At 42.3% G+C, this 16,142-nt stretch overlaps 1 protein-coding gene across 1 annotated transcript in view; it reads left to right on the forward strand.

Annotated features, from left to right (window-relative positions):
• Nucleotides 1-16,142, forward strand: part of ST6GALNAC2 (ST6 N-acetylgalactosaminide alpha-2,6-sialyltransferase 2) — a 53,740-nt gene that overhangs the window by 16,337 nt on the left and 21,261 nt on the right. Inside the window, exons 2-4 of the mRNA XM_063458984.1 lie at nt 9,651-9,734; nt 13,892-13,937; nt 14,710-14,893. Coding sequence (XP_063315054.1) covers nt 9,651-9,734; nt 13,892-13,937; nt 14,710-14,893 — 314 coding nt within the window. The remainder of the gene's footprint in view (nt 1-9,650; nt 9,735-13,891; nt 13,938-14,709; nt 14,894-16,142) is intronic.

Below are 16,142 nucleotides of genomic sequence, written 5' to 3' on the forward strand. Positions count from 1 at the left end.
TTGTACGGTTTGGAGATGGGTGGCTTTTTATGGTGATAAGAAATCATTACATTTCCATTAAGCACTGCAGTGTTTAGGGGCTAAACTACATAACCAATATTCTATTTTTTCCATATCAAGCCACAACATTTATAGGAATAAAGAATGAATGTGAGAGACATGGATGAATGAAATATAATCACGTATTAAATACATAGAGGGTGGGGATAAGGAAAACATGTAGTCCTGGTCAGTTTAGTATAGGAGGTGTCAACTTATCAAAACTATTTTTGTCAAAAGATGATTTTGAAAGGGATAAGTTCCTTTCCAAATATGGGTCCATCAAAGAGATTAATTTTCCCCATTGCTGTAAGAGTACAGTTGAGGAAGCCTTATCTTAAAGGGATATTATAGTCATCAAAACAGCTTAATTAAGATCATGCCCCTGAAGTCTCACAATTTTGTTTCTGTTTTTGCAGCCCTAGCCACATCTCCCCTCACTGTCACTGGCACAGCGTGAATGAAAACAAAATGGTTTAATTTTCAATCAGATGTAACTTACTTTAAAATATGTTATCTCCTGCTCTGTAAATGTGTAAATTTAATTTTAATTACATACAAGAGGCTTCCCGCAGGGTCTAGCAAGCTGTTAACAGAACATGATATAAGAAATTCTAAATTAAACAGAATTTGCAATAAAGTAAGTGTAAACATTAGATGACTCTTTACAAGAACTGTTTGGGAAGGCTGTGGAAGTCACAAGCAGGAAGGTGTGACTAGGGCTCTATAAACAAAGATCTAACACCTAAATGGCGGAGATTTGAGCAGTGAGACTGCAGGAGCATGATTTATAAAAACTACTAAAGTTGTTTTGGTAACTTTAGCGTCCCTTTAAGCTTTTTTTTCAAAATGGAATAAGGATGGCTTAATATTATTAGGGGCATAAATGTTGACAATAATAAGTGGAGTAAGTGGGGCAGTATCCATGGAGACAGGGAACTTGATTTGGTAATACTGTTTAATCGTTTTGCAATAAGTTTTATTAAAATGTTAATAATTTGATCCAGTAATGTAATTGATCTGTATGAGTCCATCAAATCAAGGTTTGTCCAGTTTTTGGATTATCATAGTTCTAGCCTCCAACATGTCCGTTAAGTACGTATGAAGCAGGCACTTAACATTTTTTCTGTAGTAAGTATTTCTTCTCCAGTGCAAAGGAAATCTGTTTGACACACAAAAAAAAATCTAATTAAAGTGTTTTGCAGAATTGAAATTAGTGTATAATGGAAGAGTATATCATTGGGCTTCTTTTACTTTTGAAGGATCGGTTCCACGAGTTATATGTTTAATAGCCATTGAGTAAGCATAATCGAACGTGGATCTGTCCTAATTGGGAGACCATGTCTTACAATCGAAGATATGTCTCTGTCATCCTGGTTCTCAGGGACATATTGTACAAAATAAATAATTTATCAAATGGGGTTCAGCATGTTCTTTTCTAAAGCAACGTGTGCCTAAATACAGCTTATAATGATTTGGATAAATACATTTGCTGTTTTTTCTGTGATACAGAAGAGGAACCTTGCTTGCCTTTTGGAAAATTAAAAGGTAAGCAAACAGATAAGCAATGGGAAGTACAAATACAGAGAAGGATGTGTATTGACACATCATCACTGATATATATATATGCCTATAAATATATATATATATATATATATATATATATGCATTGCCCTGTCACTGTATTGTGAATAGGCATTGTGGCCGTGTTAAGCCAGGTAAACTGAACTGCTAATTGCAGTTTGTATATGAAGCTTTGAAGACTGTTCATGTTAAACTGATTATGTGTGCTCATGGATAAAACTACTCATACAAACATTATCTTAGGGCCAATCTCAACTTGGAATGTTTTCTTTTCACATGTACTGATGGCTTCTCCCTGCTTTACTCTGTGTATATATTTGCTCATCCATTGTGTAGTAACCACATAGGTTTAGATAATCTCCACAATAACACATTAAAGACTTTGGTTTTTGGCTTCTCTCCTCCTCCCTCAGCTTAATTATTTTTGCCAGTTTCTGTCTCTCTCGCCTCCTTTTTCCACCGTTGTATATCTTGCTCTGCTAACCTTCTTCCTCCCAAGAAAGGTTTTATGTAGTTCAAAGACACATAGCAGAACAGAATCTCAAACAGATGGGTGTCGGAACAGAAGTCTCTCTCTGTTCATTGCACCAGAGTTCCAAATGTCACTGTTATGATTCCTGCTGTCCCTTCCAGATCCCTGCCACGTGCAACTACAATATTCTGACCAAGTTCATGTACACTGTCACTTTCCCTACTATCTTTTTAAAGGAAGCACTGATATAAGCCCTAAACAGATTGTGAGTTTTTTTTATAGTTTTCTAATTTCTGGTGTCAAATCAGTATCCTATGTAGAAAATTAAATGTTATATTTTTCTACGTTAGAGAAGTTAGCAAGGGAATTCCTATTGTGTTGATCATTGTCATGCATTGAACTTCTATTTTTTTAATTAATCTACTATGGAGTATGTAGTTGTTTGTTTGTTTTTGTGTTGTTAAACAGTAAGAGTTGCAACAAATGTTTTTCATACTTGATATTGTAATCATATGAATACTACAACTTTTTTTTCTATACAAATTAAATCCAAGTAGCATACACATGAGCAGCAATGGTATATATATATATATATATATATACACCAAACAGCTTAACCCTAACTGTCCTGGGTTTGTTATCGGGTGTCCCATTGCTGGACTATCAAAAAACAAACAAACATGGGCTTCCGGTTCCGCCGCCATCTTAGCTGGCCGCGCTTCATTGCACCTCCGCTCGAGAAACACGGCATCCACCTCCATCTGGTGCTCTCTGGCTTTGTGGAGCTGCCCTGTGCACAAGATCCGCTCTCCTGCATCGCCGCCGATCGACTGGACTTCATTTGGGGACCGGGGCGGAGGTCTGCTCAGCTCTCCGTCATCAGAGAGTGAAGACCGGAAGTCAAGGCCCGTGAGATGGGCCGCCGCCGCCACCTAGCAGCAGCAGCTGGATTTCTCTCCCAGCATGGAGAAGAAGAAGTGTATACCGCGCCAGGTACAGAACCCCACAACCACAATTGAGCCCCAATCCTGCCTAGGACATCAGGCACACCTAGTTCCCCCTGCTTACTCCAACACCTTACTAAGGGGCACTGTCTCAAATAACTCATTGGCCCCCACCAGGACTCCAAGCTGCCACAGGGCTGCTTCATGTGGAAATATTTTTGTTTTGTTTTTTGTGTACTTATTCCTTTTTTTTATTTTGTGTTTTTATTTAATTTTTTTTTTTTTTTTTTTTACTTTTCTTTATTTTATTCTTTCCCTCTCCTGGTTTTTTCTTCTACTCCTTTTCATTAGCTGCAATATAAAGACAAACCCGGCCACTGGTCCTACTGCACTCATGTGCTACAATAAGGAACTGGCATCTCATTCATAATCAGTGCCTATCAATCAGACTTCTGCAAACCCTACCCTGTCACCACTATCTCTCACCTCATTGCTAAATGACCACAGCTATACAGCGCTGCTGTCTGACAGCTACTCCTCTCATAAATAGTGGTGTTTCCATACCTATAGGCACTCGCAGACTGTAGATACTTTGGTTGACTTCTATTATTCCTTTTTCCAATTGGAAGAGGAGAGGGGCAATTTTTATTTATTTTTTTGTTCTCTTTTTTTTTCCTTCTCCTCTACCTCCACCTAATGGGGGGTTTACACCGGTGGCTGAAAACCACCCCTCGCTGTAATTAATCAGCAGACCCCCATCAAATCCTGAGTCACGACAAAACCCCGGACACCCCTAGGGGCTCTACCATATTTCACCCGTGGACTTCTACTGCACCCTGTAACGCTGCAAAACCTTGGATACCTCCAAGCCCCAAATCTAATATCCCCACATGCAGGGGTCCTCACGTGGCTCCCCGATAGCCATGTCTGGACACAACGGGAGTAGAAGGGAGAAGAGAAGTCCTGCGTTGACAGCGCATCAGAAAAGCGTATTTTTTTTTTGTGTTGTTGCTTTCCATCTCTTTTCCACCTACTATAACCTACCTCCATCTCCACGTCATGGATAAATTTGTTGACAAATCCTCCTCTAAACGACAAAACAGCAAACCACAATGACCTGCCAGGAAACATCCAAGGGAAACCACATCCTCACCTACAGCGGACCTTTCCCCTGCTGGCTTTGACCCCAACGGGATCCCCCCATGCCCTCCACAGCATCTACTTTCATCTCATAGCAAGCTTCAGAAACAGCCCGTGAAGTGTCAAATCTCCTCAAACCGATCTTTGATTCCCAATTCAGGGACATTAAAGAATCCATTGATAATGCAGTCAATTTACTTCAATCCCACTCCACTCAAATCACCCTACTAGAAACCAGACAAAGCGCAACTGAAGACGAACTGCACCAACTACAATCGACCATACGAAGACAATACAATACTTTAACAACCCTACAGGACAAATTAGACGATCTCGAAAACCGGAGTAGGAGAAACAACCTATGGTTTGTGGGCTTCCCTGAATCGATAACTTCGGCTGACATTATTCCCACTCTTCAAGGCTGGCTAAAGTATACCCTACAGCTCAATACCCCTACATCCACTCCCATCGTTATTGAACGAGCCCACAGATTAGGGCCCGATAGGCCCACTGACAATCACGACCAATAATAGCAAAATTTCTCAACTTCAACGATACAGTTCGTATCCTCACAGTTTATAAACAACTGTCCCGACTCACCTATCAAGACAAAAGAACTCTAATCTTCAAAGACTACTCCGTACAAGTCACACAGCGGAGGCGAGCCTTCACTCCCATCTGCTCAGCATTACACAAGAAAGGTATAAGATTCGCCCTGCTATATCCTGCCACTCTCCGCTTACGTATCGCAAATCATACTTTATCTACATCTTCAGTATCAGAGGCCACCACCTTTCTCCAGAATGTTCTCCCGAACTGGGGGGCGCCTTCACCAACCTCCTCGGCCGGATCCTCACCACATAGGGAGGAGTGATGAACCCGCAGTTTTCACTGTTATTTGGTTTACCTATCTGTTTATAGTTTGGGCCACTTGGCCTTCCACACACCGGACCCACTGTACTCCTTGCGTACCTCTGACTCTGGGACACTCCGTCCGCTTGGGCTGGGATGGGCGGAATCCCCTTTTATACTACCAATCACAACTATACCACCTTCCCCGCCGAGGTATCGGCTAGGAAACCAATGTCTTCTCACCCAGGACCTCTCTCTATTTCTACTATCAAATTCCTCTCCTGGAATGTAAAAGGGGAAAACACGCCCATAAAGAGAAAGAAGATTTTGACATATTTAAATAAACAGCAAGCGTATGTTACCCTTCTACAGGAGACTCATTGGTCACGATCGGCTGACACGCAGCTTAAAGCGCCTTGGATCCAGTCCTGTATTACAGCTAAATATAAATCCAAAACACGGGGGTGGCAATCTTACTGCACTTCAAGCCTTCAATACGCAATACACAGATGCGAGGTTGACCCGGAGGGTCGATATGTAATATTATGTCTTACTATGAACTCAATCTGTTACTGCATTGTGAATGCTTATGCCCCTAATTCTTCATCAGGCCCTTTCTTTACAAAACTCCTGACCCTGCTTGCTCAGATAGATGTAGATCAAGTTATAGTTGGGGGGATTTCAATGCAGTAATGGAACCGGGCAGGGACAGATCCTCAAGAGGTGCGACTCCTCCCACAGACAGTGACCGCAATCTCTCCCAACTTGTATCCACCTATAACTTACACGACCCTTGGAGGATACTCCATGGCAGTGAAAGGGACTACACTTTCCACTCCCTGGTGCACAATTCCTTCTCTAGAATAGATATGTTTTTAGTGACCCCAACACTCCTACCTTACATATCAAAAACAACCATTGAATCGATAGTGATATCTGATCATGCACCCATCACAATGGCAATATCCACCCCTCCGACTCCCCCACACACTAGACATTGGCGCTTCCCTGCATATCTCACGACTCAACAACCGTTTCAGACTCACTTACAGACCCACTGGGCAAACTTTCTGGATGACAATCTGGAACACATGGACGAACCAAAATTACTCTGGGAGACTTCCAAGGCAGTTATGAGGGGACAGATAATTTCCTACACTTCCTCTGCTAAGAAAAAATGGCAAAAGGACTTTGCGGTCCTAGAAGCAGATCTCAAACAAGCTCATACGAGATATTTAGCTGATCCATCTGACGTAAACAAACAAACCTACCTTGACGCTAGGTCCACCCTAAACACTTACATAACTAACTACGCCCAATCAAAATAGTTCTACTCATCCACATGATTGCTCTGCTGTGCAAGCATTGGGTACGTACTGTAGAAGTGTGCTCTGTGTCCTTAAGTGGTTTTACTTCGAGGTCAGCGATATCTTATTTTTAATCAGCAGTCATGCTTGTAGAAAGTTATAGATAGTGTCCCTTTTTTTGTCAAAGCAAAGATACGAGGGACTACACAAACAGAATCCGAATCCCAAGAATCCGTATCCCACAGTATTACCTTGAGATAGAATAATGGGGAACTAATTTCCTCATTTTGCATCCACATTCTTGTGTGACCTAAATATGCACTGTTTGTTTGCACCATGCATTTAGTGGCACAAATAAAGGGCGATTTAGTTGTGCAGTGTCACAGATTCTTTCCCAACCAACAAATGGCCAGTACCAAAAGGTCTGTAGTTATTCAGTGAACACAGGCATTGACCACTCATGTAACGCAATGAGGAATATGCCACTATACCTGTGGAAAACCATGAAACGCAGCAAAAGTTACAGGCAACCAGGCACAAGAGTATTATTCTTTAAATGTTATTTTTTGCAAATCCAGCAAGATGACATTTCAACTCACAATGAGCCTTTCTCAAACTTAAATCAAAACAACCACTCATGCTTAAATTCCATAGCAAACCATGTGACACTAAATAAAAGCAACTTAGCTATTCGACATAAGTTACCATGGTTACATATAATTTGAAAGTAAAATTGCATGTGATACCATTAAAGAAACAATGTAATATGAGATGCATACATTTGTAAGCACCTACAGATAATGTGAGCGGAATTGTCTTGTAATGGTTCCGTTTTGCGAATGACCTATCTTCCTTCTTTCCTTTAAGCTTAGTCATGCTTACTCATGCCATAAGTTGGCTGGAAAATTCACAAATAAAAAATACTTTAGAAGAATTTTCTGAGATTGCATATGCTCCTGAGAAAATCTGGAGTCTCACGTGGCGATGACTTTGTCTTAGACATAAATGTTCTTTGGAGGCTTTATTCTTACGTCCACTGCACGTCTCATCTAAACGTTTACTGGGTTGAGGGAGTGAAGCACCGTCACTAAATACAAGCAACTCGGCTATTCGATTAAAGTTACCATGGTTAAATATATAATTGGAAAGTAAAATTGCATATAATACCATTAAAGTAGCAATGTAATATGAGATTCATACATTTGTAAGCACCTACAGATTATGTGAGCTGAAATGTCTGGTAATGGTTCAGCATTGCAAATTACATAACTTCCTTCTTTTGTTTTGAATTTTCTGAGATTGCATGAGCTCCTGAGAAAACCTGAAGGCTCACGTGGCGATAACTTTGTCTTGGACACAAGTGTTCTAGGGAGGCTTTATTCTTACGTCCACTGCACGTCTTAGCTAAACGTTTACAGGGTTGAGGGAGTGAAGAACCGACACTAAATTCAAGCAACTCAGCTATTCGATTAAAGTTACCATGGTTACATATAATTGGAAATTAAAATTGCATGTGCTACCATTAAAGAAACAATGTAATATGAGATTCATATATTTGTAGGCACCTACAGATTATGTGAGCAGAATTGTTTAGTATGGTTCAGTTTTGCGAATGACCTATCTTCCTTCTTTCGTTTATGCTTACTCATGCTTACTCATGCCATAAGTTGGCTGGAAAATTCACAAATAAAAAACACTTAAGAGGAATTTTCTGAGATTGCATGTGCTCCTGGGAAAACCTAAAGTCATCACGATGTGATGACTTTGTCTTGGACACAAGTGTTCTATGGAGGCTTTATTCTTACGTCCACTTCACGTCTCATCTAAACGTTTACTGGGTTGAAGGAGTGAATAACCATCACTAAATACAAGCAACTCAGCTATTCAAATAAAATTACTATAGTTACATATAATTGGAAAGTAAAATTACATATAATACCATTAAAGTAGCAATGTAATACGAGATTCATACATTTGTAAGCACCTACAGATTATGTGAGCTGAAATGTCTGGTAATGGTCCAATTTTGCGAATGAACTATCTTCCTTCTTTTATTTATGCTTAGTTGTGCTTACTCATATTACAAGTTGGCTTGAAAATTCACAAATAAAAAACACTTTAGAAGAATTTTTTACAATTGAATATGCTCCTGAGAAAACCTGGAGTCTCATGTGGCGATGACTTTGTCTTAGACACAAGTGTTCTTTGGAGGCTTTATTCTTCTAGAATCTGAACAGTTTACGGAGTTAAGAGAGTGAAGAACCATCTTGGCATTGTAAACCTTTTAACTGTATGCTCTCTTCTGTCTACCCACTTTGCAAAAATCTGTCCACAACCTTCGGTAAAAAAATTAAGTTAACTAACTATTACTCACCTTGTTTCTGGTGCCAGGACTACTCTGCTGCAACTGCCTTCACCACCTTTGAAGATGTCATCGTGCTTGCTGACATATTCCAGGGTTTGCTCCAATCTATTGATTTCCATAGAGATGCAATGGATTGGAAATATGCATGTGCGGCAACATGCCACACTCCTCCAATCAAAAGCTCTGTCAGGACTGTCAAGTATTACTGTAGGAGGAAGCACTTCAAGATGACAATTACTAGAGGTGTGTATTTAAAGTTACACAATAGGCACCCAGACAACTTCATCACATTGAAGTTGTCTGGGTGCACTGTCTCTGTTCCCCTTAACCCTGCAATCTGAGAAACTGCAATTTTCATATTGCAATGCTAAGACTACCTATAGTGGCTGTCTACCAGCCAGTCATGAAAAGGCACATCCTGCTGTATCAGTTTGACTCCATGAAACAATGCTGGACTTCCTCATGCTTCCAGTAGTCTTCTAAAACTCCATAGGAAAGCATTAAGTACTGCTCTACTTTGTTGAATACGCTTGTGGCTCTCCATACATGCACATTAAATCCCCCCATTGGCTGACGTCGATGGAGGAGGAAGTTGGCCTAGCTACAAGGGATATCAGCACTGGAATTTGGTAAGTAAAACAAGGCCTGGGGGGTGGGCGTTGGGGCAGAGGGACACTTTACTGTTAGGAATATATATTTGTATTCCTAATACCAAAACATTGCAAACTCTACAATACTGCACTGTTTTACATTGCAGGATTAAAACTACATGATCACTGCACCCAGGCTTCTTAATTAGTAGTCCTTTAAGTTGTAATTCCCTTAGTAAACATCTCTTAATATCTGTTTGTTTTTAGTTAATCCAGATAAGATCATCTGTGTTTAACAGCAAGATTATTTCATTGTTTTTATAGATATGATATAAACAGACATTTTCTTTGTTGCAGTATTCATCGAACACGTGACGGTCCAGACTCCTCCAGCAATGGTAGGCAGACGCACTTTTTCCAAAGCCATGAGGAACAGGAGAGGTGAGGACCTTTAGAATTTTGTTATGAAAACACAATTTCAACAGAAGCCAACATAAACAAAACAACCTTAACAGAAACCAATGATTAAATGTCTGTCAGTCATAATTCAATGATCTTTAAAACAGTTCTACTATCCAACTATACTGTAACACATTTGTACTAAGTTCATGTTGCTTAACCTATGGCACATCAACTATTACCGGGTTTGGTACTCAAACTGTTATCCAGTACAATGTGCCACATTTGCCATAAGCCTCTGTCAGTCAACATTTGGTACTCTGTTATTGGGTTACTTTTATCATAGGTTTCTGTGACTGATAACTGCATATAAAAGGATCACTATAGGGTCAGGAACACAAACATGTATTCCTGACCCTATAGTGCTAAACCGACCATATAGGTGGCTTGCCCCCCCTTAGCCCCCCTATAAAAGTATAAAACTCACCTTATTTCCAGCAGGGCTGGCTCTGCCCTCTTTGTGATATAATTGAAATTGCGGGGCGGAAATTGGGGCGGGGCCAAATGCCGTTTTGGCCAATCAGGACCTCTTCATAGAGATGCATTGACTCAATGCATCTCTATGAGGAAAATTCAGCGTCTCCATGCAGAGCGTGGGGATGCTGAACGCCAGGGCTGTGCCGAAGAAGCCGAAGTTCCGAAGCACAGTATTGCCTAAGTACCAATATACTCACCCAGTGAAAGAAGAAGAATGTTACATTGTATACAATTTTAAATAAAAATTATACAAACATAGCCAGGATTCAGCTGTAAGCATTTGCAACACTTACAACAATCAAGTAACACACAATTATATAAAATGTAAGTTACTTAGCCAGTCAGTGTAATGACAGGAATGAATAAGTAGATAACTCCCTAATTCCCACGTTATTAGGTAGCTATCTACTAAAAGGCTGAAAGACCTAAATTGGTCTTTCAGCCAAATTTACTAATACTAAGTAAAGATTACTTAGTATTAGTACATTTTGCCCCTACTCGCTATACCGCGAGTAGGGGCATGTCTATTAAACAGTGAGCCTGTGGCTGCTCACTTTAAAAAATAAATAAATAAATAAAGGTCCCCCCTCCCGAGCCCCCACCCGCAACGCGCAAGTGGGGGCTTTTAAACTAAAGGGGGGACCTATTGACCCCCCGGCCCCCACCCCTGAGCGGCGGGTGGGGGCCCTAATGTAAAATAATGGGGGTGGGGACCTATTGTCCTCCCTCTGGGCCCCCACCCCTGAGCGGTGGGTGGGGGCCCTAAATCAGAATAAGGGGGGGGCTAATGTCCTCCCTCCTGGTCCCCACCCCTGAGCGGTGGGTGGGGGCCCTAAATACAAATAAGGGGGGGACCTAATGTCCTTCCCCCTGGCCCCCACCCCTGAGCGGTGGGTGGGGGCCCTAAATACTAATAAGGGGGGGACCTTATGTCCTTCCTCCTGGCCCCCACCCCTGAGCGGCGGGTTTGGCCCTAAATCAGAATAAGGGGGGGGACCTAATGTCCTTCCCCCTGGCCCCCACCCCTGAGCGGTGGGTGGGGGCCCTAAATTGTAATAAGGGGGGGACCTAATGTCCTCCCCCTGGCCCACACCCCTGAGTGGTGGGTGGGGGCCATACAGTAAAATAAGGGGCAGGACCTAACGTCCTGGCCCCCACCCCTGAGCGATGGGGCCCTAAATACTTATAAGGGGGGACCTAACATCCTTCCCCCTGGCCCCCACCCCTGAGCGGTGGGTGGGGGCCCTAAATTATAATAAGGGGGGGACCTAATGTCCTCCCCCTGGCCCACACCCCTGAGTGGTGGGTGGGGGCCATACAGTAAAATAAGGGGCAGGACCTAACGTCCTGGCCCCCACCCCTGAGCGATGGGGCCCTAAATACTTATAAGGGGGGACCTAACATCCTTCCCCCTGGCCCCCACCCCTGAGCAGTGGGTGGGGGCCCTAAATACTACGTCCTCCCCCCTGGCCCCCACCCCTGAGCGGTGGGGGCCCTAAATACTTATAAGGGGGGCCCTAATGTCCTCCCCCTGGCTCCCAACCCTGAGCGGCGGGTGGGGGCCCTAAAGCAAATGTTACCCCCCCCCAGGTGCCAAATAAAAAATCCATAATAACCGACGCAGTTAAAGAAAAAAAAAAAGAGCGCCCCCCAAAAAAATCCATCTTCACCCATGGAGGGCTCCGCGCAGACTGAGCTCTGCAGGGCGGGGGAAGGCTTATAAAGCCTTGCCCCGCCCTGCAATTAGGCTCAGAGCACTCTGATTGGTGGGTTTAAGCCTGACAGGTAAGTCTCTACATTTACCTGTCACAGCACTCTGATTGGTTGGTTTGAAATCCACCAATCAGAGTGCTCTGTGTCATTTTACACAGCGTGGGAAAGTTCTTTGGAATTTTCCCACGCTGTGTAATTTGACTCATAACACTCTGATTGGTGGATTTCAAGCCAACCAATCAGAGTGCTGTGACAGGTAAATGTAGAGACTTACCTGTCAGTCTCTTCATTTACCTGTCAGAGCACTCTGATTGGATTGTTTAAACCCACCAATCAGAGTGCTCTGAGCCTAACTGCAGTGCGGGGCAAGGCTTTATAAGCCTTCCCCCGCCCTGCAGAGCTCAGTCTGCGCAGAGCCCTCCATGAGTGAAGATGGATTATTATTTTTATTTTTTATTGCGTCGGTTATTATTGATGTTTATTTTGCCTTTTTTGGGGCTGATAAATGAAGATTTTAGAAGAAAGAAAACATTGAATGGTAAGTTTTATTTTATTTATAGGTACTTAGTTAAAGGTCCCCCCTCATTATTTTTAGGGTGAGGGGGTAGGTAGGGGGTTATTTTTTTTTGGGGGGGGGGAAGGGTGACTAGGGGTTTGGGGACCCCTAGTCACCTGGGGGGGTAACTTTTTTTAAGGTCCCCCACCTGCTGCTCAGGTCTCCCCCCTTATTAGTATTTAGGGCCCCCACCCACCACTCGGGTGGGGGCCAGGGGGGAGGACCTTAGGTGTCCCCCCCTTATTAGTATTTAGGGCCCCCACCCACCGCTCAGGGGTGGGGGCCAGGGGGGAGGACGTTAGCTTCCCCCCCTTATTTTACTGTAGGGCCCCCACCCACTGCTCAGGGGTGGGGGCCAGGGGTGAGGACATTAGGTCCCCCCCCTTATTACAATTCAGGGCCCCCACCCACCACTCAGGGGTGTGGGCTAGGTGGGAGGTCCTTAGGTGTCCCCCCCTTATTAGTATTTAGGGCCCCCACCCACCGCTTAGGGGTGGGGGCCAGGGGGAGGACGTTAGGTTCCCCCCCTTATTTTACTGTAGGGCCCCCACCCACCGCTCAGGGGTGGGGGCCAAGGGGGAGGACAATAGGTCCCCCCCCATTATTTTACATTAGGGCCCCCACCCGCCGCTCAGGGGTGGGGGCCGGGGGGTCAATAGGTCCCCTCTTTAGTTTAAAAGCCCCCACTTGCGCGTTGCGGGTGGGGGCTCGGGAGGGGGGACCTTTATTTTATTTTTTTTTAAAGTGAGCAGCCACAGGCTGCTCACTGTTTACTAGACACGCCCCTACTGGCGGTATAGCGAGGGGCGGGCAAAATTTACTAATACTAAGTAATTATTACTTAGTATTAGTAATTTTGGCTGAAAGACCAATTTAGGTCTTTCAGCCTTGTGGTAGATAACTCCCTAATACCGTGGGAATTAGGGAGTTATCTACTAAGCGCCTGGAAAAGAAGTCCCGAAGTGCCGAAGTCCCGAAATTCCGAAGTGCTGAAGTTCCGAAGTGTTGAAGTGCCGAATAGCCAAAGTCCCGAATTACGAAAGTCCCGAATTTCGGAATGCCGAACCGAACCGAAAATTTTCCCCATGCACATGTCTACTGTGGGATATGATGATGCTACTAATTCAAAAGATTGTGGACAAAAATATTTAAGTGACTTCCAATTATGGCACAAAGAGGCAACAAAAACCTTGTTGACTCCTATTACTTGTGAAGAATATAGTCTACACAACAGAAAAAGGACTATAAGTAATCTTCCCCACCCAGGCTAATAAACATTTATGAGATTCTTTAATTGTACACATTTTGTACAGATATCCTGGATACTATAGCCCTATATATACACTTAGCTCTGACAAATCCTTACATTCCTATCTTTGTTTCTTTATTTTAGAAACCGTGATTTAAAGCAGAAGGACAGGGCACCACCTCCTGCAAAGGTAAATGTTGATTGTGATAATGGGAACTAATATTTGTATTACTGCCAAGATCAATGGACCCAAAAAGAGATTCTTCAGCCATACCTCCCGAGACTTGTCAAATGTAATCAATTTTATAAAAGAAAGTTCACACATTTAGAAACAAGGTATAATAGTTAACATGACACCCTAACTGAGGGATCGCTAGGATTGGCTATGCTTTCCCTAACTCTTTCGTTAACAGGTTTCTTAACTAAAGTGAGAATTTAAGGTGAATTGAAAGTGAATTTAAATTTTAAAGGTCAAAGCCAAACTGGAAACATTCTCTTAGGCAGTTATGTTTTCCATTTGGCTACTCTGTGCTTAAATTTGAAAATTCACTTTGAATTCTCACTTTTGAAAAATATCCATGTTAATGAAAGAGTTAGGGAGAGCATAGCCAATCTTAGTGATGTTCCAGAAAAGACACTCAGTCTTATTTACAAAAGAGAGAAGTTAAAGTGAAATTACAATTCAAGGCCAAAATAGCCGAACTGGTAAATGTCTCTGCCAGCTAACTATGCTTGAAGTTTAACTGTTTCGGCCTAAAATGTTAAATTTACTTTAAATTTACATTGAATTCTTACTTTAGTGACAAACCCTGCATGCGTCTCACACTGTTTCTGTGTACATTTACCATATGGATAACAGGTTTAAACATGAACATTTTACCAATGAAATTATTTTGCAAGGTTTTGTTCGAAACCCACCATATTAATTTTGTTTATTTAATTTTTTTTTCACCCTATTTCAGGAGGACACCCCTCTTGCTTGTCCCACGTCTCTGCAACTGCTTGCCAAGAATGACTCTGTGTTTAGTAAATTGTTCAAGTTTGACGTTCCGTTGCTTCTGTGGGACAGTCACATGACTGAGAACAACTGGGATGTCCTCAGCCAAAGACCAGTGCCATATGGCTGGAAGGATCTGCCCCGTAAAGGTAATCAGATCTCATTATATCACCTTACCATACCACAATGGTGTCAACTGCCATGGTGGTCCATATAATTTCTTCATACTGATTCCCAGTATACAGATCTGTGTCTGTTTAAAGCCAATCCTGCAGCTTACTAAGTTCTTCTGGATCTATTTGCTAGTCCTTCTGCACTCTCCCCAGACTGTTATTCCCTGTTCTGAGGGTACTGAGGTGGTTACATGCCCACAGTGAGAGTGATAAGTGTGAGACTGTGACATTTGCCGATCGCTGGTTCATCAGATCTCTGGAACAAAGGGTAGCCTTATATTTGGAATAGAAACCTCCCACTCTTTATGGACACACACTGTCTTGCTCTGTCCTTCGAATGCTCACAATGGAAATAAAGGTACAGACGTTGGTGCATAATTTAACTAATTCAGGGATACTGGTGGCAGCACAGTCTTTAGTGCAGAAGTCTGTAAATTGTCATGTTACATTGATTACGTTACCAGCTATAATTTACTAGGAGAAAAACAATGTTTTAAGATAGTGAACCTCGATCCCTTAAATGTTACAGTTTGCTGTCATGGCAATTAGGTCTCTAAAGATCAAATGGCAGTAATGAATGTCCTACTTACTTTGTTTTGTAAGTTCTATAAAGCCTTGTGTAGGTCCCTCCATTTTAAAGTAGTATTATTTTACGGTAAACTTTAAAATAATTATAATAATAACAGAAAAAAAGAAAAACAGATTAACCAAAAATAAAAGGTTACTTGGTGCACAGTTTAGTGGGTCTGGCTCTCGTTTAGTATTAAAAAATTTATGACCGTTTATCACTGAAGGGAGGGACAGTGCCAGGGGATTCCAGGCAGTGTAACCAAGTCAATGAGATTAAATAGTTATAGTGCCTACATTTTTCCTCTATGCAACGATCCTATGGGAGGTCAAGTTGTTCAGTTTTTAAGCATATGATAACTGAAGGTAGATCAGCCTTCCTCAATAGTAAAGCCCGAAGTGCATGATAAAGCTAAATGGCAAAGCTGTGGAAAAATGTGTATTCACAGCAAGAAGGTTAAAAACAAAGTCAACTGTCTGACTTTACTCAGAAAATAAACACTATACATTTATGAATTTGTGAATGAAAGGCAATTGTCCAAGTTCTGAACTAGTGATGTCCCGAACTGTTCGCCAGCGAATAGTTCCTGGCGAACATCCGCCCCCTATTCGTCATCATTGAGTAAACTTTGACCCTGTACCTCACAGTCAGCAGACA

The sequence above is a fragment of the Pelobates fuscus genome, chromosome 6 (genome assembly GCF_036172605.1).
Source record: "Pelobates fuscus isolate aPelFus1 chromosome 6, aPelFus1.pri, whole genome shotgun sequence".
Classification (NCBI taxonomy): Eukaryota; Metazoa; Chordata; class Amphibia; order Anura; family Pelobatidae; genus Pelobates; species Pelobates fuscus.